Source organism: Brienomyrus brachyistius, chromosome 10, assembly GCF_023856365.1.
Source record: "Brienomyrus brachyistius isolate T26 chromosome 10, BBRACH_0.4, whole genome shotgun sequence".
NCBI lineage: Eukaryota > Metazoa > Chordata > Actinopteri > Osteoglossiformes > Mormyridae > Brienomyrus > Brienomyrus brachyistius.
Genome location: NC_064542.1, coordinates 27,595,601 through 27,617,713, shown reverse-complemented (window position 1 = coordinate 27,617,713; position 22,113 = coordinate 27,595,601). Strand labels below are relative to the sequence as shown.

Below are 22,113 nucleotides of genomic sequence, written 5' to 3'. Positions count from 1 at the left end.
CGGGGCGTACCCCAATCTCACGGAGCGGCGTCACCTCCGGGGCGTACCCCAATCTCGCGGAGCGGCCTCACCTCCGGGGCGTACCCCAATCTCGCGGAGCGGCGTCACCTCCGGGGCGTACCCCAATCTCGCGGAGCGGCCTCACGTCCGGGGCGTACCCCAATCTCGCGGAGCGGCCTCACGTCCGGGGCGTACCCCAATCTCGCGGAGCGGCGTCACCTCCGGGGCGTACCCCAATCTCGCGGAGCGGCGTCACGTCCGGGGCGTACCCCAATCTCGCGGAGCGGCCTCACCTCCGGGGCGTACCCCAATCTCACGGAGCGGCCTCACCTCCGGGGCGTACCCCAATCTCGCGGAGCGGCCTCACCTCCGGGGCGTACCCCAATCTCGCGGAACGGCGTCACGTCCGGGGCGTACCCCAATCTCGCGGAGCGGCGTCACATCCGGGGCGTACCCCAATCTCGCGGAGCGGCGTCACGTCCGGGGCGTACCCCAATCTCGCGGAGCGGCGTCACCTCCGGGGCGTACCCCAATCTCGCGGAGCGGCCTCACCTCCAGGGCGTACCCCAATCTCGCGGAGCGGCGTCACGTCCGGGGCGTACCCCAATCTCGCGGAGCGGCCTCACGTCCGGGGCGTACCCCAATCTCGCGGAGCGGCGTCACCTCCGGGGCGTACCCCAATCTCGCGGAGCAGCCTTATGTCCAGGGCGTACCCCAATCTCGCGGAGCGGCGTCACCTCTGGGGCGTACCCCAATCTCGCAGAGCAGCCTTATCTCCAGGGCGTACCCCAATCTCGCGGAGCGGCGTCACCTCCGGGGCGTACCCCAATCTCGCGGAGCGGCCTCACGTCCGGGGCGTACCCCAATCTCGCGGAGCGGCCTCACGTCCGGGGCGTACCCCAATCTCGCGGAGCGGCCTCACCTCCGGGGCGTACCCCAATCTCGCGGAGCAGCCTTATGTCCAGGGCGTACCCCAATCTTGTGGACTGTGTTTGATAGGTTCCGGTGACTTAAAAGTGGCAGAATTATGAAGAGGCCTCAGTTTACTGGTGGTCAGATTAATACTTTTAGCATCTTCTCATGGATACGGGACAAGGCCTTTCTGTTGACAATCATTTTCAAGTTTTAATAACTATAAAATATCTTACATCCTGTTCTTTTTAAGTGTGACAATCAAATCCTGTGACAGCCACCCCCAGTCTCCCATCCTTCACCCCGCTTTTATTAATGTCTAATTAATTAATTAATCTAATCTAATCTGACCTATTTTTATGCCTGTTCTATTACTCATAATAATATCTCATGGCTTAGCAAATGCAATTATCCAGTGCCATTCATAATTTTACCGGTTTTTACTGCAACAATTGCGGCTCAGTATCTTGCTCGAAGGTTTAACAGCCGTGCCCCAGTGGGATGCCTTCTAACTTCCTTATTGCTTTATAAGGCTGTGGGAGCGCACCGCTCCACATTCCTCTGCGTGTGTTCGTTTGGTGATTTAGAGTTAAGAATTAAAACAGGACAGATCCCAGTAGGATCCGTCTGAGAGACAGAGAGAAGGTGCTGGTTGGCTGCCATGCAACATGGGTGGGGCATGTCCATGCTGCGGAGCCTAGAGACATGATCAGCTGATGTGACTGGGCAGAGTGATGAGTAAATCTAGTGTGTCTGTAAAGTCACTGCCCCTGTAACATGCAGATGTCATTGAAAGTGCTTGGCATGCATTTGTGCTGATTCTTCATATGCACAATTTATCAACATCTTCCCCCATTTTCTTTGAGATTGATGAGACTTACATGGTTTTCAGTTATCCTCCCCAAATCCAAAGTTCTTTCTTTGACAGACAATAGATGCCCCAACGTTGCCCAGATCTGTTGCCATGGCAAGCGGAAACAAACCATGTCTATTAGCTGATTTCTAGTATGGGTGTCTGCAGGATGTGTGGTCTACAGGATGTGTGGTCTACAGGATGCATGGTCCACATGATGCGTGGTCTACAGGATGTGTGGTCTACAGGATGCGTGGTCTACATGAAGCGTGGTCTACAGGATGCGTGGTCTACATGATGCGTGGTCTACAGGATGCGTGGTCTACAGGATGTGTGGTCTACATGATGCCTGGTCTACATGATGCGTGGTCTACAGGATGCGTGGTCTACAGGATGTGTGGTCTACATGATGCCTGGTCTACATGAAGCGTGGTCTACAGGATGCGTGGTCTACATGATGTGTGGTCTACATGATGTGTGGTCTACAGGGGTACGCGTGTTGCAGCTTCTTGGGTCTTTTTTTTCTTCAAAGACGTGAATCAAGCTGTACAGGAGAACATTTCCTTTTCTTCCTTGAGCAGAGGCCTTAGATGTTCCCATTCGGAGTCGCGCGATGATTTTCTATTTTCCAGCTTTTTCAGCCTCATTGCAGTACCTGGTGAGTTTTCCTAATGATACCCACAGTGTGACCTTGGAAAAATAATGGGAAAGGAACAGTGTTGGGGAATGTTTTGTTGTCCTGTTAATTTGTACGGTATTTGTTGAGACGTAAGGAAGACGTTGGGAAAATTTTTCAGTAAGACAATCTTACTAATAAATGCTACTTAAATACAGACAAAGTCACTATGAATATTATCAAATGATGGCATTGTCAAAGGTAATAATAATAACGTCATAAAGACTAAAAATAATATCGAGGAAAATATTATGAAGCCAAAATGTCAATGAAAATCTGTAAAAAGAAAAAAGTAACTTTTTGTAAACTCTGCTGTGCACAGCCTATTAAAGACTGAGACTGTATCAGTTGTTAATCATTCATATGGAGACCATTGTACGCAATTCATGTCTGTAACAACATGTAGTGCTAGATTTCAAAATAATAATGGAACAGGAACAGGAAAACACTGTAGGCACCTAAACTCTCTTGAAGAACAGGTTAGAGTCGCCCCCCCGTTCCACATCACTTGTTCACTATGTTTCGATGCGACCTGCAGGAAGATGCGTTTGGACGTCCAAACTGGCCTGCCGTAAGTCACTTCACAGGCCTGTCACTCAAGCCGGTCATTCAGGAAGCGCTTTGTGGTACTTGTGTAGCGCATATCACAGTTAACTGTTACTCTCTGGGCGCACATTCATTCTAACGACATAAGATGCCTGCAGAATCGACTTGCAGTTTGAATGATTATCAGCTGTGATATAATAATATACGAATATCTTCGCAAACTGGGTAATAACTGGCCTCTCTGAAGTTGGAATCCCATATGAAGCATGCTGAACAGTCATCTGAGCAAGCACAATATTATCTGATGACCCACAAAGTCTTTATGTTATAGTTTATTAGTTAGTTGGGTAGACAGTTAGCTAATTCATAGTAACATATGACTAGCAGCAAAATACATACAACCACATGTCCCACAGTAGAATATTTGTGTATTTACTGAGGCGAATTAGTGCATTGGGCAAATATACTGACAAGAAAATAATAAATAGCTCTGGAATTATACTGGGATACAAACTAAAGATTTTTTACTTACCAACATAAATGGGCAGGCTTGGATGTCCAACCCCGCCTTCCCGCAGGTGGCAGTAAGAGGTTTCTCAACATTTTCCCTCTTTGTGATGAGATCCACCACCCCCCCAGATACTCACACAGACACATATACAGTGCACCGAAAACCATGACTGAGACTTACTATGTTGTTTGTCTAACGAAACCTCAATTTATTGATGGACGTGTATTAACTGTAATAAAGAAAAAGCATGTCATTCCTTACTTACCGCAACAGGGGGCGCTCTATATCAAGCTATCTTCAGTGCATAAAACAGTAAGGGGACCCATTCTATGACCATCATTCATCTTTACAAATTGTCGTTTTTATTTTATTACAAATGCAAAAGTAACGTAACCGTTGTTTTAAACGCTCATTACCAAATCATTGTCATATATTTAACGCCTACGATTTGCTTACATTTTCTTTAAGTGTTTCTTTAAGGTGCCCTTCTAGACGACATCCGAAGATCTTTTGCAGTATTTCTGTGTCTGTTTTCGGTGAAACAGTGGATTGTCACGTTTCAGTCCTTCCGATGATATTTCTGTTAACTGACTCAACGTCTCAGCTCTTCCTATGCGTTTGTGTGCATCCAGCGGTAACCTTTAAGACTGAGTCATGCAGATGCAATTCTTTTTATTGGATTTCGGCTAAGTAACTAATATTCTGGTTGCAAGCATCTGCATGTACATAAAGAGTGGGGAGGAGCACACTGCATCAGAACCCATCAAATTACATAATATGTAATAAAACATTCAGATGTAGTCTTTCCACAATGTATTGCAGTAACAATGATCGTAAATCATTTGTGCGCTCTAGAATTGGCCCCTATTCTGAGACATACCGGAAGCCCATCCATGCTGTAAACTTTTGTAGCACATTTGATGGTTTGGGGAGGGGGTGGTCTGGAAATGGTTTAAGTTGCTGCATATAATGACTACCCGTCTATATCGGCTACATATTCGCAGCAAGCTTACAGCCGCACCACGTCGAGCGACCACCTTAATAAGCATACGCTGCCGCCGGCATCCCTGCGGCTTAGTAACCACTGGCCGGTTACCCTGTCAATCATAATTTCAGGGGTCCAATGTGGCCAAACACAGAGCATGATGGGCGTTACCGGGCGGTGAGTGGCACTGCCATTGGCTGAGGAGCGAGACGCCGTCTGTGCATGGCGGTGTCGTGTGTGCGGAGAGGGGGGCGATGTACAAATGGTACACCGGGTTTAAAAGCCGGGGAGCGTTTTACCGCAGTATCACTACATTTCGGTACCTAAGACTAGTAGTCTGCAGCCATTAGGGTAATTTAAAACGGGGAAATACCTTTAGAAAGTAGCACTGTATATCAACAGTTTGTTCCCAGAGAACATCTGTCTAGCGGTTTAGAAATCATTATTCTAAAATATCAAGTTTTTACTAACTGCCGATTTATCCGCAGGAAATTTACCAGGTTTCTTTTTTAAACGGCGGCATTTGTTGTTGCTGCACATAAAAAAAAACACTGCTATCATTTATCAATAATTTTATTAATCCTATTTTGGGGGCGCGGTAGCATAAGGCGTGAGGCGACCGAAAATGGCAAAAGAGGGAGAAAAGAAAACGTGCGGCCAGGTTTTAGACGAGTGGAAGGAATTCTTTTGGAACCCGAGGACACACCAGTTTCTGGGCAGGACGGCAGGCAGCTGGGGTGAGTGACCACCATGCGATAACCAACCCATGTATAAACATAACCATGCGCTAACCAACCCATGTACAAACCTAACCGTGCGCCATTAACCAATCGCATCACCCCCGCCCCAAAAAAACGTATCTAGAAAATGTTCATACAAGGCCAGAATCGCTAAAGCCTGTAGTATTTTGCATCTAAATTGGGTTATGGATTTTGTGCCCGTTAATTGAGATCCGATGAAGCATGCGAGCCTTTAGGTACCTGAATATACTATAACAAAATGCATTTTTCCTTTGAAATGTGATTTGTGATCTCCTAAGGTTTCCCTTGGCACTGCCTGTGTGGCACTGAATCTCACCATAAGGGTTGTACTGCGGCATGTATGTGTTCGGACGATGCCAGCTCTCGCTGCTTCATTCCCCCCCTCGCATAAGTCGCTCGATGGTCGTTTCATTCAATCGCAAAACCCCACGTTTGCATCCGATTAGGTGACAGATTTTGTCCAGTGCGTTGCAGCTTATTAAATAAGATGTTTGTTTTTTATAATTCATCATGCGATAGACCATTTATAATTTAATGCGGATTACTGTAGCGTGTCCGCAACCCCCCACCCCGCTCTCTCGTTTTCCTCTTTCCTCTCCATCCCCTCAACGTGTGATTTGCGAATACATACATGTATATAGATGTCTATGGAAGATGCATACGTATATCACCCGACTAGCGAAAATATTAAAAACCCCGCATCGCTGGATGTGTCCCAGTTTCAGGGAGGGAGGCGGCAAGCGGAACACGGACTGTCCGCTGTATGGCGTCAGACGATCTGCAAGGAAATCGATTTTGTATCCGAAACTGTCTAAATGTGTGCTATACAACTGTATCAGCAATTTACATTTTATAACTCACCGGCGCGCGCGCGCACACACGCACACGCACACACACACACACACACACACACACACACACACACACACAAATCGAATTGTTATAATCCCCTTCAATTCATTTTCTCAGAATTTGCTGACACACCGACTGTAGTTTTCGTTTTTATAACGCGGGATTATGCGCGGGTTCATATTAACATCGATCCCTGAACAGGTTCATTGAATTAGTGGCTGTTCCCTTGTAAGGCCATTTACCCGTAATGAATCAAATGAAGCGGAAGAAGGAGAGAAGAACAGAGATGGGGAAACACCGGGACATGACTACTGGAATCTAATTTGGAAATGGAAGACATTCACGTATCGGTCCTGCACATTACTGATTCTAGCTTTACATTGAATTGATGAAAACATATGTGGTATTCTGCAGTAATTCTTGTACTACCTCCATATTTCCACATCAAACAATCCTGTGGCATAAGATATTTTGGAATGGTTTATTTTGGGGCGAAATAATGCAAAAAATTGGAAGAAGTTATAATTAAAAACACACATTTACTAATTATTTATAAATCCAGGATTGGCATAAATATGGAGAGGGCGTACGAGGGGATTTGGTGAGATGGAGCAGAGAGAGAAGCATTTGGATGGGGAGTAGGCTGAGCTGCAGCTGGAGGAGGTGGTGTGTGTGTGTGTGTGTGTGTGTGTGTGTGTGTGTGTACCTAATGGATTTGGGTGTCAGCTTGCAGGTGGCAGTAAGGTAGGACTCCTTCCTTTCCCATGTATTTGGACAGAGTGTCTACATGAACGGCAGTAATTGGTATAACCATCCCAGGATTAATATCCAGGATCGGCAGTCTGCCTCCACTGCTGAATGTTTTATTTATTGTTTCTCCCCTCAGTGTGGCTCCTCGTGTCATATTCAGCAGCTGCCTTAATCTGGCTCGACATCAGCAGAGAGTAACAGCAATCAGGCTGCCAAGCGTGCTATCTATTAAAAAAGCAGCTCACCTCGAAATGTGCCCCAGTGTGTCTGTCAGTGATATGCCAGCGAACAAATTCACGAGATGACAAAAGAGCAACGGATATCGCAGACATCTGTCAGGGCTGGTGCTTGGTCACGCTAGCCATGCTGCTATTCAGCTAGCCCACCCTCTAAAGGAGAGTTACTCGTTAAAGCCTGAGAAGGAGAAAAGGTGGCTTCTTCAGTGGGGTCACAGGTTAATGAGTGCTAGCTGAGAATGGTGTTTCGAGGGATCTCCAAAGGTCTTTGATCATTGGTTCGTGGCTCTGAATCGACCCAGACCATCATCTTCTCATTTTTTTCATGCATACTGGAGAAGTTGGTTAAAGTTGAGCAGGGCTCGTATTTGAAATAAGATGGACTGTGATGGATTGCGGTCTTATTCGGCTCGTCCTTTGTCTTGTGCCCCGGATAGATTCTGCAGTCATGACTGATGATCATTATATGGTTGAAGGCTTAAGGATCAAAAGAGACTGGGTCCATATGTTCTGGCCAGCAGATAATGATGATATTGATGCTGCCAGCCTTGGTGACCTCAACGGACTGTTGGATTTGATGAAGTTTTCTACTTGGGTTCGACCTCAGGACCATCAAGGAGGAGCACAGTGCAGTGAAATAGTCCATCTGACTCTACGTTCTCCTACCAGGAGTGTGAGGTTCCTCCTGAGTATAGACCAATATGAAAAACCCACAGATACCTTTAATGGGGCAGAACATGCAAACATTAACATTACAGAGCACAAATGAAAGGTCTTTTCTTTTAAATCTCGAAATATTCATGGGCCTGGTTCCACTCCTCGTCCCTTGAGCTGTGACATACTGCCGCATTCCTGTGTGACGCACACTTCCTTCCCGCCCCAGGCCAGAACGATCCAGTACCGGTCCGGCCTCCCCTCCTTCGAGAACAGCCGCGTCCTTGCCTCAGGCTGGGTCACGCATGCTTGGTTGGGCCTACAGAAGGCTGGCTGAGGAAGACGGACCCCCAGAATGAAGTGGGACATGTCCATCCTCATTACTCTGACGTGGGGGCGGTCTCGCTCCAGGTTTCTGGGCTGCTACCTTACATGTGATTGTGTCACCTTGCAGATTTGGTCAGTTTTAATTTTAAATATGGTACCTCCCTTTCTTTCCGTTCCTCATTTTTACAGGAGGTCTGATTCACTTCCCAAAAGACATCATTTAGGAAAGAGATATCTGGGAAATTATTAAATTAGAAAGTGGCAGTGGGGGGGGCAAACTGCTGACACATAATGTTGAATTGCTGTTGAACTGAGAGAAGATAAATGTGTGTTGTTAAAAACAACACAGGCAGTCGTGTTACCCAAATGCACATTTCCAAACTCAAAATGCAAAAGCTGTGCGTTCTGTCTGTAGTCAGAAATGTACAATATCTTTGGATATGTAGGACATCTTGGGAAGAATATAATGAAGTTGATGTCATTTTTTGGATGGAAACTTCCCCCTTCAAGCACAGTAATGTGAAATGGAATGTACTCCTTAATTAAATTTTTGTCTCAATGTGCTCTTTGTGTGACTGCGTACTATATTATAAAATGCAATCTCAATGAAATCGTCCCTCACTTATGTATATGATATCTGTTCGGGGTTAGCAGCAATCCCATGGTTCTCAGCTGTTACCGTTTAATGGAGCTGTATTAATTAGTGTGTTTTTGTTGTAGTTGAAGGGGCAGAGAGTGAGTCAGTCTGAGATGAGAGTGGCTTAGGGTTGTAGGAGGCGACTGTAGACAGAATTCCCGTGGTGTTGCTGGCCGTAGACATCACTGGCGGCATCTCAGCGATGCCTTACGCTCCTGTTACTCTACGCCGAGGGAATGAGCCGGGGGACGGAGAAGGAGGAGGACAGATGGGGACGGAATGGGAACAGTGTCTCGGGGGAGGGTGCAGACCTCAAACACCCTCCCTCAAACTGTCAGGTACCTGTGCTGCTGCTTCAGCTGCGCTGATATGCTTTCAGCCTCCGGGCCGCAGTCCTTCGCCGACCCGATCTATTATTCATACATTTATTCTGTCATTTGTTTTTCGCTGAGGTGTGGATAGCTAGGTAGGCAGACACTGGATTAATTTAGCGACAGATTACAGGCGGCTGTGTTGGGCTTCACATTCGTAATGCCGCTGGACAGCAGAAACCCTCTCCCAGGAGCTCTTAAATGTGATCTTAGCCATTTATTCATGTACAGATTCATCATCATCTCAGTGGGGGGAAGGAAAGATGTTGTAGGTAGTGATTTGTATGAAACAGTGAGATCAGATTAATTTGTACTCATCAATTATGGCTGAATGGCTTTTTTGTGTTGTAAATTATTTGTCATCTTGGATGCAGCTGTTTGTCAAATATATATAAATTGCTAACTAATCTAAATAGTATCATCCTTGTGTTCGAGGCCTGGAGCGTGAGGACACCTGCTTTGGGTCAGTGTGCCTGTGTTACTGAGCTCTGTGCCCTGCAATTGTCACATGAGTGACGGGCTTAGCCAATTAAGGAGGATTTAAGCTCAATAAGGTGTCACGTTGTAAACGCTTAGAAGAGCATCTACTCTCGTCGGGATTTTGTTGTAGAATGGAAACACCCCCCCCCCCCGAGTGGGTGAGCAGCCCTGCCCTTGGAATCCTGAAAGGGAATCGGAGAGCTGGATCACCAGGGCAGAGAGGTGGGCGGGGTTAAAGAGCGATGCTGATTGGGTCAGAGAGGTGGGCGGGGTTAAAGAGCGATGCTGATTGGGGCAGAGCGAATGATGGGGTTCACCATGGATACTGGCAGAGGCGGGGGAGGGGGGGATGCTGGTTGGAGGAGCATGGAGAGACAGGTGGTGGGGATAATCCAAGCGGGCACAGGAAAACACAGCATAACCCCCCCACCCAACCACAACCCCAGCCATACTCTGTCTAGGAGAGGAGAGGAGGTAAAAGGGGGAATAGGGACAATGGAAAGAGGAGAGAGAGACCAGGAATATGGAGAGATGGAAAGAGACCAGAGATTACAGCTTTGCTGGGTTCTGCCTTTTCTGATTGTTGTTTGGTCAGTGAGGGTGCTGTGTAGCTCATTGTGCTAGGAACCTGTCACGTGACCAGAAGGTCATCGGTTCAGTTCCCATGGTAGGTCAACTGATTTCACTGTCGGGCCCCTGGAACAAGGATCTTCACCCCCAATTGCTCCAGGGGCCGTCTGACCCTGCCTTCTGAAAAACGTGCATCACTTTGGATAGAAGCATCTGCTAGACGAAATGTGAACGTTGATGACAAGATGGCTGGAGAGTGAAATGAATGAAATTGAGTGGGAACCAGGGACAAGGGCGAAGCTTCCAGGACGTGCAGTTTAATCATAATTACAGTTCTGTCCTTCTGCTGCTGGTTCTCCTGCTTGTAGCGTAAGTCCATGGATTCAAATAAAGACCGATAGGACGAATCTTTATCTTCTCCTTATCCGACGGCTCTGTGTTTGTGTCACAGTGGCGTCGTGACCCATTTTGTAGAGTTGAGCCTAACCGATCGTGTCGGCATACATGAGTAGCCTCTGTTCCATAAGCCTGCGCCTTCTGCTCTGCAGTCCCACACACTGACCTCGCCGGCCAGCCCTGCAGCTCAGCTCTTCGACCAGCTATTTAATATCAAGCCCAGTTGTAGTTATAGGCTGAGTTATGAAACAGCGCTATTTGAGTGGGGTGTCTACCGATGTTGCGTGGGTTTCCCCTCAATGTCCAAAGGCGTGCAGCTAGGCCATTTTGGCATCTCTGAATAGCCTGTAGTGTGTCGCTATGCATGTGTTTCCGGCCACAAGCCGGAATCCCATCCAGGGCGTCCCCTTGCCTTATGGCACAAAAGCTACTGGTGTTTCTGTCCCGCACGACTGAATAAGAGTTAATCGCATCGTTCAGTTTCATCAGCAGGAAACAGCAGTCAGATATACCCAGTGTGTGATTGTTTGTTTAGCTAAGTATACATTAGCATTGGGCTAGTTTTGTGCTATATGCCCTGTAGCTGGTTGGTGGACGGCATGTAGCATTTGGATAAACTTGCCTCAGGAGCATTACTGTCGTACCTTTAGGGAAATTACACAGCCTAATTTAGGGAGGTTTTGAGTATTTTTGGACTAGGGTATCTGCTGACTCTGGTAATGTGCTGCTGTAAAAGTGGTTCAGTGAAAAGTGTGTGTGTGTGTGTTTTAAATCTCTTTTTCATGCAGTAAGTGTAAAACTCTGCTGCTCCGTGTCATTCCAGGTCTAATCCTGTTCTTCTATCTGATCTTCTACATCTTTCTGGCGGGAATGTTTGTCCTCACCATGTATGTGATGCTGCTGACGCTGGACGAGTACAAGCCAACCTATCAGGACCGACTGGCCACCCCCGGTACACGCAGCCATGATCTCTTAAAACTCATGCTAATACTGCAACTTTGCTCTTCCATTCTATCACACACTTACATGCATACCTACACAACTCTTTTTTTGTAGGAATGATGATCCGGCCAAAAGGCAAATCATTGGAAATCATCTACAACTTGGACAAGACTGAAACCTGGGATGCTTATGTGCAGACTCTGGACAGCTTTCTGACCCGTAAGTAGGAGGGCTGTGGGACCAGTCTGGTGTGGTAGTTATATATATGTAATATGGTATGTCAATGGTATTTCATGTAGATGCAGATGTAAGACATCACATGTGTAAGTTGGGCTGGATGAGATGGTAGATTTGTGCACAGATATATAAGTACAAGCAGATGTTGCACAGAGGGCGCGATGAACAGACCTAGCATTTACTGATTTACTGATAACTCTGATTTGTAAACTGTTATGGTACAAAAAGTGAAAGTTGTTGGACAGGTAAGTAAAGGCAGAGAGAGATTTCATTCGTCACAAAGGAAATTGCAGTAGAACGACACACTTATAGACTGTAAAAAAAAACCTCTTACACATCAATAGGCAACAAAAGTAAAATAAATGAATAACATGCCTGTCGTCAGCTGAATAAAGGCATGTGAAAGTGAAATCAGGCCGGTGCGCTGTTGACAGGAGTTGATCTGAATGTGAGTGAGACACGGTGTCACTCTTCTGCACCCCAGCCTACAACAACTCGGTGCAGGTGATGACCAACGACGCCTGCTCCCCGGACCAGTACTTCATCCAAGAGGACAGCGGCGAGGTCCTCAACAACCCCAAACGCGCCTGCCAGTTCAACCGCACCATGCTCCTCAACTGCTCCGGCATCGAGGACCGCTACTATGGTTACCGGGACGCCAAGCCCTGCATCCTCATTAAGCTTAACCGGGTAGGTATATGATCCGGTTGGTTTTGTTCATCTGTACTGCTCCTTCGAGTAGTATACCCCTTTTTTTTTGCATAGTATTTCTGCCGCTTGATGTATTTCAGGGCTGTGCGATATGGACCAAAAACCCATATCCCCATATTCCCAGAATAAGGATACAGGTTCCGTATCTCGGTACTTTCTGTGAAGTAGGCTGCAGCTGTTAGTCAGAGCCGCATGCAAGATGTCAGAAGTACGGAGTGTGGTCTAAACGAAATGCAAAAACAGGGTTGTCTGCCCTCTTGGCGAATATTGTTATAACGTAGGCGCAATTAAACAAACAATAGGTCTTGAGAATAATCTTTCAGTTGTTTTCAAAACAGTAACTGATTTAAAAATACCATCCAACAACACTGACTACAAGGGAAACGAAGGTTTATTTGGGGAAGACAGCGACACACATCAATGACAGATCTCGAGGAAGACGTGGACTGATATACACAAGACAAGGCGAAATAACCGGAAACAGCCAGGCACAATGGGGGGGGGGGGCGCACGTGGGTAATGAGGGGGCGTGGCACACACGAGGACTGGGCGCGCAGGTCATGACAATTATGTTAATTGTGGCTGTGAGTTGCTTAAGGCTAATGTTGATTACAGTCAGTTACACTCGGCACTGTGGTAACGTGGTTTTCCACTAACTTTTAGATTTTTCATATAAACAATACAATTTCAGTTACAATAAATTGCACCAGAGAGTACTTAAGACCAACCCTGGCTGTCAGCTCTATACTAAACTCACATATGTTGCTGGAAACTCAACCAGCATGCTAATCGATTTGAGACGACAGTATCCGAGTGACCAGGATGAAGCAGAAAGAGCCTGTGCAAGTTAGTCTATCTGCAGCAGGTCGGTCCCCCCACTCTTTCGAAGGCATCGTGCTTCGTTTCAGAGAGGAGGCTTCGCAGTCGTGGCTGCAGCAGGTTAAAGTTTAAAACACAGTTCATGCTGCACTTCATGTCGCTGTTTTAAAAGGTGAAGAGTTATGAGGCGCTTCTCCTTTTCGATGCGACCAGTTTTGCGGCACCCTCTGCAGTGGCAGACATGTTAAACCCGGAGCGTCCTCAAATAACCATTATTTCACACTTACAGACTAGGACTTCCTCAGCAGTTTGGACCCTGGTTGTATTTCCCTCGATGTCGCAGAAGTTGTGAGCAAGTTGGGGCGAGTTACACGCAGGGTGAGAGAGTAGAAAGATGCAAACTCTGACAGCTTTACAGAAGAACAAAGTTTTTTTTTTTATTTAAGTAAAAGTAGACAAATGTAGAGAGCATGGCCTCATCCTGTGTTTCGTTTTGAAAATATACCGCGGTACTGTACAAGCTGCCTCTGCTTTTCTCCGCCGCTCGTTCTCCTTCCTGGCCTCGTTGTTTTCGCGCCCCCCTCTTCCTCACCATGCTGGTCTTCCAGCCCCCCCCCGGCACAGGTCGCTTTCCTCATCCCTGTCCTCCAGCCCCATGCCCCCTCCCTCGCTTTCAGGCACCCCTGTTTCTGCTGCCGCCCCTCGCCTCGCTGCCCACCACCCGCCCCACTTTGTCTGTGCGGGTTCCGTGGTCGCTGCCCCCCCACCTCGCCCCCAATGCCGTGTTTCTCTCCTGTGCCCCGGAGGTCGCATGCTGTCATTTCTGTAGCCTCTAACATCCTTCTTCCCAGATAATTAGCAGTAATTGCTGTGTTTTGGATTCACCAGCTTGGTTCTGCTTGCACTTTTTTTGCCTCTTTGTTCCATCTGATTCCCATTGTTTTTAGCTGTAGTGTTTAATCTCCGCTGCCCAAGGTTCTGCTATTTTCAGAGTTTTTCCACTTTTGGATTTTTGCCTGTCCCAGCACGGCCGATGTCTCATTTTTTATGCCATAATACCGTCAGGACATTATACCGTGGTGTATAGTATTTAAACAGTATCTTCAAATGCAACGCTATTGCAATATTTTGAAATCTTGGCAATAAAATGTGCTGAGCGAGGAGGGGGGGAAGTCCCTCGGGTCCCCACAATGCAGTTTGCTGACTGGTGTATATTTATATATTACAGATTGGTAAGTTTTGTCACCAAGATATAAAAAACACAGGGGTATGCCCAAAATTCCGCAGTACACCATGTTATCGTTATGCCGTCCAAACCTACATGCACGCGTCTTTCTCTAGTTCCGCATATTTTTGGGGGGTTACACTGTTACACGTGTATAATGTCCCCCCCCCCGCTCTCCTGTCCCCCTGCATTCCCATGAAATCTCTCGTGAGCCAAAATGGCATTAAAGTGAAGAATCGGTTATCAGCAATTTATGTGGATTCTTTCTTTTTCCACATCATACCAAAGACCATAAAACCTCAACACATAGAAATGATATGATAAACAGAAGTAATGTACGTTGGGTGTAGCATCACTTACCATAATCAATACAATCGTACGTCGCTTATTGACCAGCGTACTTTCAGAGAAATGCGTCTTTAGGCGATTGTGAGAACATCATAGAGAGTATTTACACAAACCTAGGTGGTATAGCCTACTACACACCTAGGTTATTTGGTATAGGGTAAAAAATGGTTTAAACGACTGGCAGTGCCATAGGTTCGTTTACACCAGCGTCACCACAAACACGTGAGAAATGCGTTGTGCTACAACGTTATAACGGCTTCGACGTCACTAGGCGATAGGAATTGTTCAGCCCCATTATAATCTTATGGGACGACTGTAATATATGTCACTGAGTGTAACGCCGTCATGGGTTGTATATGTGGTTCATCGCTGACCGAAACATCATTACGCAGCACGATTGTATATCTGTAATTGTCTCGCCGGTAAACAAATGCTAAATGCTATTCGCTTTTCTTCTTTTTCCGTAAATGCAAAAATCCGCTTTGGATTTGTTTTGGTTAGTGAAGACAGGTGCTAATGTAGGTTCGTTCATAAAAGCGAAGTAGCGTAAAGCAAGCATTTGTAAAGCGGGGGGCTGCCTGTATACCTTTTTATCGTCTCTTAAACTCTTGGCCGTCCACAGGCTTCCAGTTTCTGCCTTAGCCGACTGTGGCCTACTGAGCTATAGTATTAATAACCTGAAGATCTCTACCTGTCCAGCTGGTGAAGGATGTTGACACGTTATGGAATGCTGTGGGGTTGACCCACTTAACGGTGACTTATTCCCACTGTTCAGGTCATCGGGCTGTTGCCAGGGAGGGATGGCATTTCCCCGTATGTCAGCTGTGGGGCCAAAGTGAGTTTCTGCCTACCGTCTGTCTGAGATCCCGGACTACACTTCCTCTTAAAAGTGGAATATCACTGTGGTTCATGGTTTATTTTTTATTTATTGCAATGGGATTATTTTCTGCTGACAGTATAGTTGAATCCAACATCTCCTACGAGCCACCGATGTTTTATAATATGCAAAATTAATCCGAAGTGATGGAGTTGATGCTTGTTGTGCAAAATGTAACCTTGAAATGCCTGAGTCATTGTTACCCCTGCAGTTTATCGTCATCGTCAGTGTGACATATAACATTTTATTTATGTATCTTATTCTTCTGTTCATCTTCTGTCCTCATTTTGTAGTTGAGTCTTACTTCCCCATACTTTCATTTGTCCACCATTATCCATTATCACTCTCCACCCTCGGACCTGCAAATTGAGCAGAGATGATTGGCTGAGGAGACTCCTGGTGGAGATGTGAAGAAGATAAGCTATGGATTATACCCTTGATAGAGTAGCTCAGTTATATAGCCATGGATCGAAAACGAGAAATCTAAAACACTTTAGTACCATGAATTATTGTCTTCATCTTACATGATGTAGCACCTTGAACCAGCTTGGCTGATTCATGGACACATTTGGAACCGTGAATTTAATGTGTCTGACTCATAGATAGTGCAGTGCCTTGAATGTGCGGTGATTGGTGAGTAGGGGCAGTGAACATTTTGGAAATAGAGTTGACCCTCCGTCTTTGTGCCAACAGAAAGAAGACGTTGATAACATAGGTGAGCTGGAATACTATCCACCCAATGGGACTTTTAACCTCATGTACTTTCCCTACTATGGCAAGAAGGCCCAGGTAAGAGATATGGTGCTATGGCGTGGTACACAATAAGCTAACATTCTGCACTTGTAGTCGACATGATGAGTGCAGGAGAAATGAGCACCCGGACCTCTCCCAGCAGCCGCTCCTCAAGGTTGACCATGAACACCCCGTAAGCCTCGCCCTTTCGAAGATGCTCTGACCCAGTAATCTGGCCATAGTGACTTGGCCCTTGTCAGAGTCACTCGGATCATTACTCCTGCCCATTTCTTCTGCATTCAACATGTTGACTATGAGCACCGAATGTTAGCTTACCATCTAATGTATCCTAGACCTTGACATGCATTGTTTTTTTGAGATAGTCAGCATTTTTTGCTTGGCTTGGGTGTGGTCATGTTTTGCTTGATCGGTGTACATATTCATGTATATATTCATTCAGTAAAATTAGTATTAAATTCTTGCTTGGTTGGAATATAATGTGTAGCTAATGTTCCAGTTTTACTTACACTTGTACCTGGACACTCTGGAAGTTCGGCCTAGTAGCACTTATGCTTAGCCGACTCCTTGACAGCATGTATGTTTGCGATGTGCTGTTTCTCATTTGCGCGTCATTTTGGACAGAAGCTTCTCCTAAATGAAAGTAAATGTAAATGCATTCATCATTCATTTCAGAAGCTCGAGACTCCCACCTTAGTTCTTTGAGCGTTATCTACCTTTGTCTTTTCATTTGCTTAACATTATATGCCTTTGGGAAGCCTTAAGAGCTGGATAGACCACAGAAAGTGTTACGCTGGGGTAGCCTGGGATTTAATTATGATCAGAAGTCCCGTGCTTGATAAACTGAGTACTGCTCAAGGCTTAGCCTTGTTCTAGAACCTCCTACCCAGTCAGTGGCTCCATTCCCAGTGGGGACCAGCTTTCTCTTGCCTCATGAATGGATGGATTGTTGGGCAGCAGACCTGGCAGTATGGCTTGAACAAGGTGATCTTTTTTTTCGTTAATGTTCCTTCAGGTGAATTACTCCCAGCCCCTGGTAGCCGTGAAGTTCCTCAACATCTCGCTGAATACAGATGTCAACGTCGAGTGCAGAATCAACTCCAACACCATCAGTCCCCAAAGCGACAGGGACAAGTTCGCCGGACGCGTCTCCTTCAAGCTGCGGATCAACAAATAGGCCGTCTTCGCCTCTACCGCATGCACATTCTCAAACCCGTCCTCATGATCTCCACCCCCATCACCACCCCCTGCACCTCATATTAACCAACCCCCACGTTTGGTGGCTCCTTGTAACTGTAATCATCATTAGCCCCACATTGCTGTCCCCAAACTTGATTCCCATTCTGCAACTGGCAAGCATTAGGAACTGTCAAGTCCTACCATCTCCCATGCTATACCATCTAAACTAGTTCCTCCAGTCTATAAGCCCCCCTCCCAATCCCATGATCCCATTACCAGTGGAATTACATGTTCCTGGTGACTGACACTAAACCAATGCATTGGAGCCAAATAATACAGCAATCATGTATGAAGAATCCCTTTATTTATGTTATATGATGCATATCTCCCCCCCCCCCCCCCCCCACACACACACAGACATTTACGATGCGCACTGTTGCAGACACAAGACCCCACGTGCATCTGTATATTGTACATGTACTTATCAGCCTGTTTTGGTGTCCCTATAACCCGAAGCTCAGCTCACTGAAGCTGTGCAGTTGTGTATATCATAAATAGCATGGCTTTGACCACCTGCTCCGCTCGGTCTCCGCTCTCCTGGGGCAGCTTCCCCTTCACCTCTGGCCGCTACATCCAGGACACCTGCTTCCGGGTGTTCAGTAGACCTGGGTTCCCTTACTTATTCCCCACTGAGCACATGGGCCCTCCTAACTTAGCATCAGTTGGGTGGGGGAGGGGTGGAGTCTCCGACAACCTGGTTTGTCCACTTGAGAAGCAAACTATGTAGGCTGGAGATCCATGTGCGCAAGATTGTCGCTCCAGCTACCGGCCACTCCAGCCTTCAGCGATGGCTCCAGGAGGCAAACCCTGTTGAAGTTGAGACAATTGACACTCCACCCCCTTTTTTAAGGGCACCGACATTCAGAGATGCTTTCCCTTGGTAAACTTGCAGACGTATTTTCATGCGTGCATACAAGCCCAGTGCTGAGAGGGATTGACAGGCATCCGTGGATCCAGCTGTCAATGAGAAGATGTCTACCTGGGCTTAGCATGTATGTATCCATCCCTGACTATTTCATGCATATTGTGGATAAACTAGAAGTAGATGTCTTTATATGTATGTATTGATTTACACTGGATTTTCACCTGTTGCTTAATATGCAATCATTACTTGAGTCATGTTTGAGCACCGCCTGCCCAGATGTTCCGAATGACTTGGTCCCTTAAGTGTTCGCTCCCTCTCCAACCCAGAGCATAACGGTCGCCATGGCAACCCTCGATCCTTGTTAAGGATCAGTGGCTGTCAAACCTCTATGCGGGGAATGTTATAGCGCTGCGTTAGGGCAAGGCAGCTACTGTGCTTCTTGGCACAATGTCGTCCCCGCCCCCCCCCCCCCCCCCCCCCTCCAAATAACAGGAAACATTTTTATGGTAGTGGTAAGGTTGGAAATTTATGGGGGGTTGCACCGGATGATGTGGATGCTTACAAGCAGGTGGAAAGAGAACCTAGCCAGTAGCTACATCTACTGCACACTAGGAGCTCCCAGTTTAAGAGTAGGCTGGCACTGGATGGAACCATCTCCCAGCATCTGGGGGAGGGGGGGGACTCCCACACCAGTTCCACCCCTGTTTCTGTAGTACATTAGTATCTTCTGCTTTGTCCCTTATCTCCTTCCTTTGGGCTTTGTCTGGTTTTATTTTAGCATCTCTAAGTGCCCCCACCCCCGTAATTCGTAATTTACATCGGCAGTGCCGTCTGTGTCCCCCTTCATCTTTTTGGCTCACCCAGTCGATGCAGGGGGAAACCTTGGCATTTCTCCAGGAGTGACGCTCTTTGCTAGTCCTTACCTCGGTATAGCCCGGTCTCCTCATCCACCTGCTTTTTCAGGAGCCTTCTTTACCATCTTGTGTTCCATCCAGCAGTCCCCCCTCCCAGCAGCCCCGTTGAACATAATTAAATGTTTCTTCAAATTCTTGTCTCCAAAGGCCAAGTCCTGGTAGGATCCTTAAGCGCCGCTGTACATCTTAGACGGTCAGTTTCTTCCTTGACCGCATGGGGGAGGTGACCGGATATCATGTTAAAATTAGTTATTTTACAGCCTGAAGCACACAGTGTAGTAGTAGAAAGACCATTGATCTGTAAAGGACAAGAGGTCTTTTTAAACCGTGGAGGGTTTTAAGAGAACTAGCCCTCCGTGTTTTATTGATGCTTGAGGCCAATAAATATATGAATATAATCGGCTATATTCATCAGTTTATTAATGATTTGCTTTTGCACGCTTTTAATGCGTTTAGCAACTTTGGTTTCGTTCGTATTTATGTTGTAGTTTTTAGCCTCAGTTTGAGTTCTAGATTCTTTCGTGTTCATTTCCTGCTCTTCCGTTATTTGCGCTACGGAATTGAATGAGAACTTGTCCTGCGATTGTCTTTGGATTGAAGAAGTGCGGTTACTTTGCCCTTGTAGGGGTTAAAAAGAACACTAGGCAGGTGACATTACCGAGCTTCTCATTGCGTCCGTCGGGTTGTTAGATCTGTTCTGGGTGTTGATCCGGCTGTGCAGAGAGACGCGCACCTGTCTGTCTCAACGCCGGAATGTCGCTCTCCTGAAGTGGCTGATTATGCTGAGGTTGAACGGCAATCTCCTTTATTGAAGTGTGATTCACGTGTCTAATCACCTCAGACTTTTGAAGCAATATAGATACACACATATATACATATAGATTTATCTAGATTATATACTTATATTTCTGCTGTGGTTGTGCTTAGATATTTTATCCCTTTCTCAGTTGTTTCTAATGATACAAGAGTAATAAGCGAGAAAAATAATCGATAAATTTAAAATGTATATCTGTATAGTCTTACAGTTTTGCCCATGCACATAGTATTATTTTAATTTTTAAAACTGGTTTCCCGCATTTTGTTGGTGTTGGAAAGAGGAAAGCGGGGTTAATTGTAATAATTGTTTGGTTTTAAATTAGGTGCCAGGTTAATAATGAGCGATTTGCGGAGATGTATTGGTCTGTATTTATATTTTTGCGGTATGTTTCCGAAGGCGCATTATATTCTGTGCTGTGCCCAATTGTGTATGTTGTTCACGTGCTTCCGGCTTTCTGGACACATGCATTTCTCATTTCTCATTCATTCCCGTCAATGATTAAAAAAAGCTGAATAATTGCAAAGATTGCTTATGTAGGCTGTTCAAGTTTCGACTGCGTGACACTGCCGTGAAAATCCATCATGAACATTTTGACGGAAATGTTGCGATGATTTAACATTTTGACTTACAGTCCTCTCAATGATGTTTACTTGAAAAATGTTTACATTATACGGAAAAATGCTGACGAAACATTACCAACATAAAGATGCTAACAAACATTCCTCTGTATTAATCTTAGCGCAATTATTTGTGGCGTGTTTACAGCGCAGAAATGAACGAGGAAGGTGCAACAAAGACTTGAAAATGAAATGCGATTTTAATTACATGTCAGGATGTTCATTTATATGTTAAAATATTTTTAGGCATATTTAATTTTTATTACCGCAATGATACAATTGACGTAGTATCACATCTTTTATTTTGTGTACACAGAAGAATATTACAGGCCAATAAATGTATTAATATTGTAACTTAAGGCGCGCTTATGATGTCATGTATGTTAACACAGCTTTGTAAACATGAAGACGAGGTTGTACCAATTAATTACTAGGCCTACTAACCGCTGCATTGTTTAAGCTGTGCCGCCGAAATGTTCATATTGAGTTTTTTTTTTTTTTAACTGGCCTTCATTTCTTGAAGTTATCGCAGACGAACATCCTGAACCACGACTCCCTCCTACAGCCCTGTTTGTGCCACATTTTGTGTGCAATTATCATCTCCAGGCAATTCATTTAAAAACATTTTGTTTCAAGTTCATACTTTTCAAATGAACCACTTCAGGTCACTGCTGAGTTTCCATGCTGTAGTTTTTCATTCCTTCGTCTCACTGTCATCCTGCCCTTGTTTCTAATTTTTCAAACAAAAGTGAAGGTGTAAAATACGCGATGTAATTATTAAGATAAACCGATATTTATTGCCTGATACATAAAGCGTGGAACGTGGAAATAGAGACAAATATAGACGATGACTGTAAATGAAATATGGAACATAAGGAATAAAGATTTTGTGTTTGAAAATTCGCTGTACGTGTGTTTGTGCGTCGCAGCCAGCAGTCGGCGGATTAACAAGCTCTTGCATATTTTAACGAATCATCTGTCGCCATTTGCCTTCAAAGCAGCAGAAGAAATTCACGTTGAGAGCAAAAAAAAAATAAAAATAAACACGCTGTTCGGTGCCACTGAATGTCCTTCCTCTCCGGCGGAGAGAAACATTGCCGTCTTTTATACGAAGGCTGCCTAACATCTTTTCCGAAAAATGACAGTAATAAGTAATGTAATAAGTCCATGGGCGTAGATGTCTTCCTCCCTCACGCGTCGCACCGTTTTGTGTGGGCACTGGGATCTGATGGGCG

The 22,113-nt window shown here is 45.8% G+C and overlaps 1 protein-coding gene across 1 annotated transcript; it reads left to right on the top strand.

Moving 5' to 3' along the window:
* The first annotated feature begins 4,744 nt into the window (after positions 1-4,744).
* Positions 4,745-21,778, top strand: LOC125751017 (sodium/potassium-transporting ATPase subunit beta-2-like). The gene is made up of 7 exons (XM_049029445.1): positions 4,745-5,220; positions 11,341-11,469; positions 11,574-11,678; positions 12,181-12,386; positions 15,575-15,634; positions 16,370-16,465; positions 17,442-21,778. Exons 1-7 carry the CDS (start codon positions 5,109-5,111, stop codon positions 17,601-17,603), a joined length of 870 nt encoding a protein of 289 aa, XP_048885402.1. The 5' UTR covers positions 4,745-5,108; the 3' UTR covers positions 17,604-21,778.
* Positions 21,779-22,113: the final 335 nt, after the last annotated feature.

Bases quoted from the DNA above. Each gene is read 5' to 3' on its own strand.
- LOC125751017 (XM_049029445.1), top strand. From the start codon at position 5,109: ATGGCAAAAGAGGGAGAAAAGAAAACGTGCGGCCAGGTTTTAGACGAG. The intron at 15,635-16,369 runs GTGAGTTTCTGC...TTGTGCCAACAG, and splicing joins ATGTCAGCTGTGGGGCCAAA to AAAGAAGACGTTGATAACAT. The intron at 16,466-17,441 runs GTAAGAGATATG...ATGTTCCTTCAG, and splicing joins ACTATGGCAAGAAGGCCCAG to GTGAATTACTCCCAGCCCCT.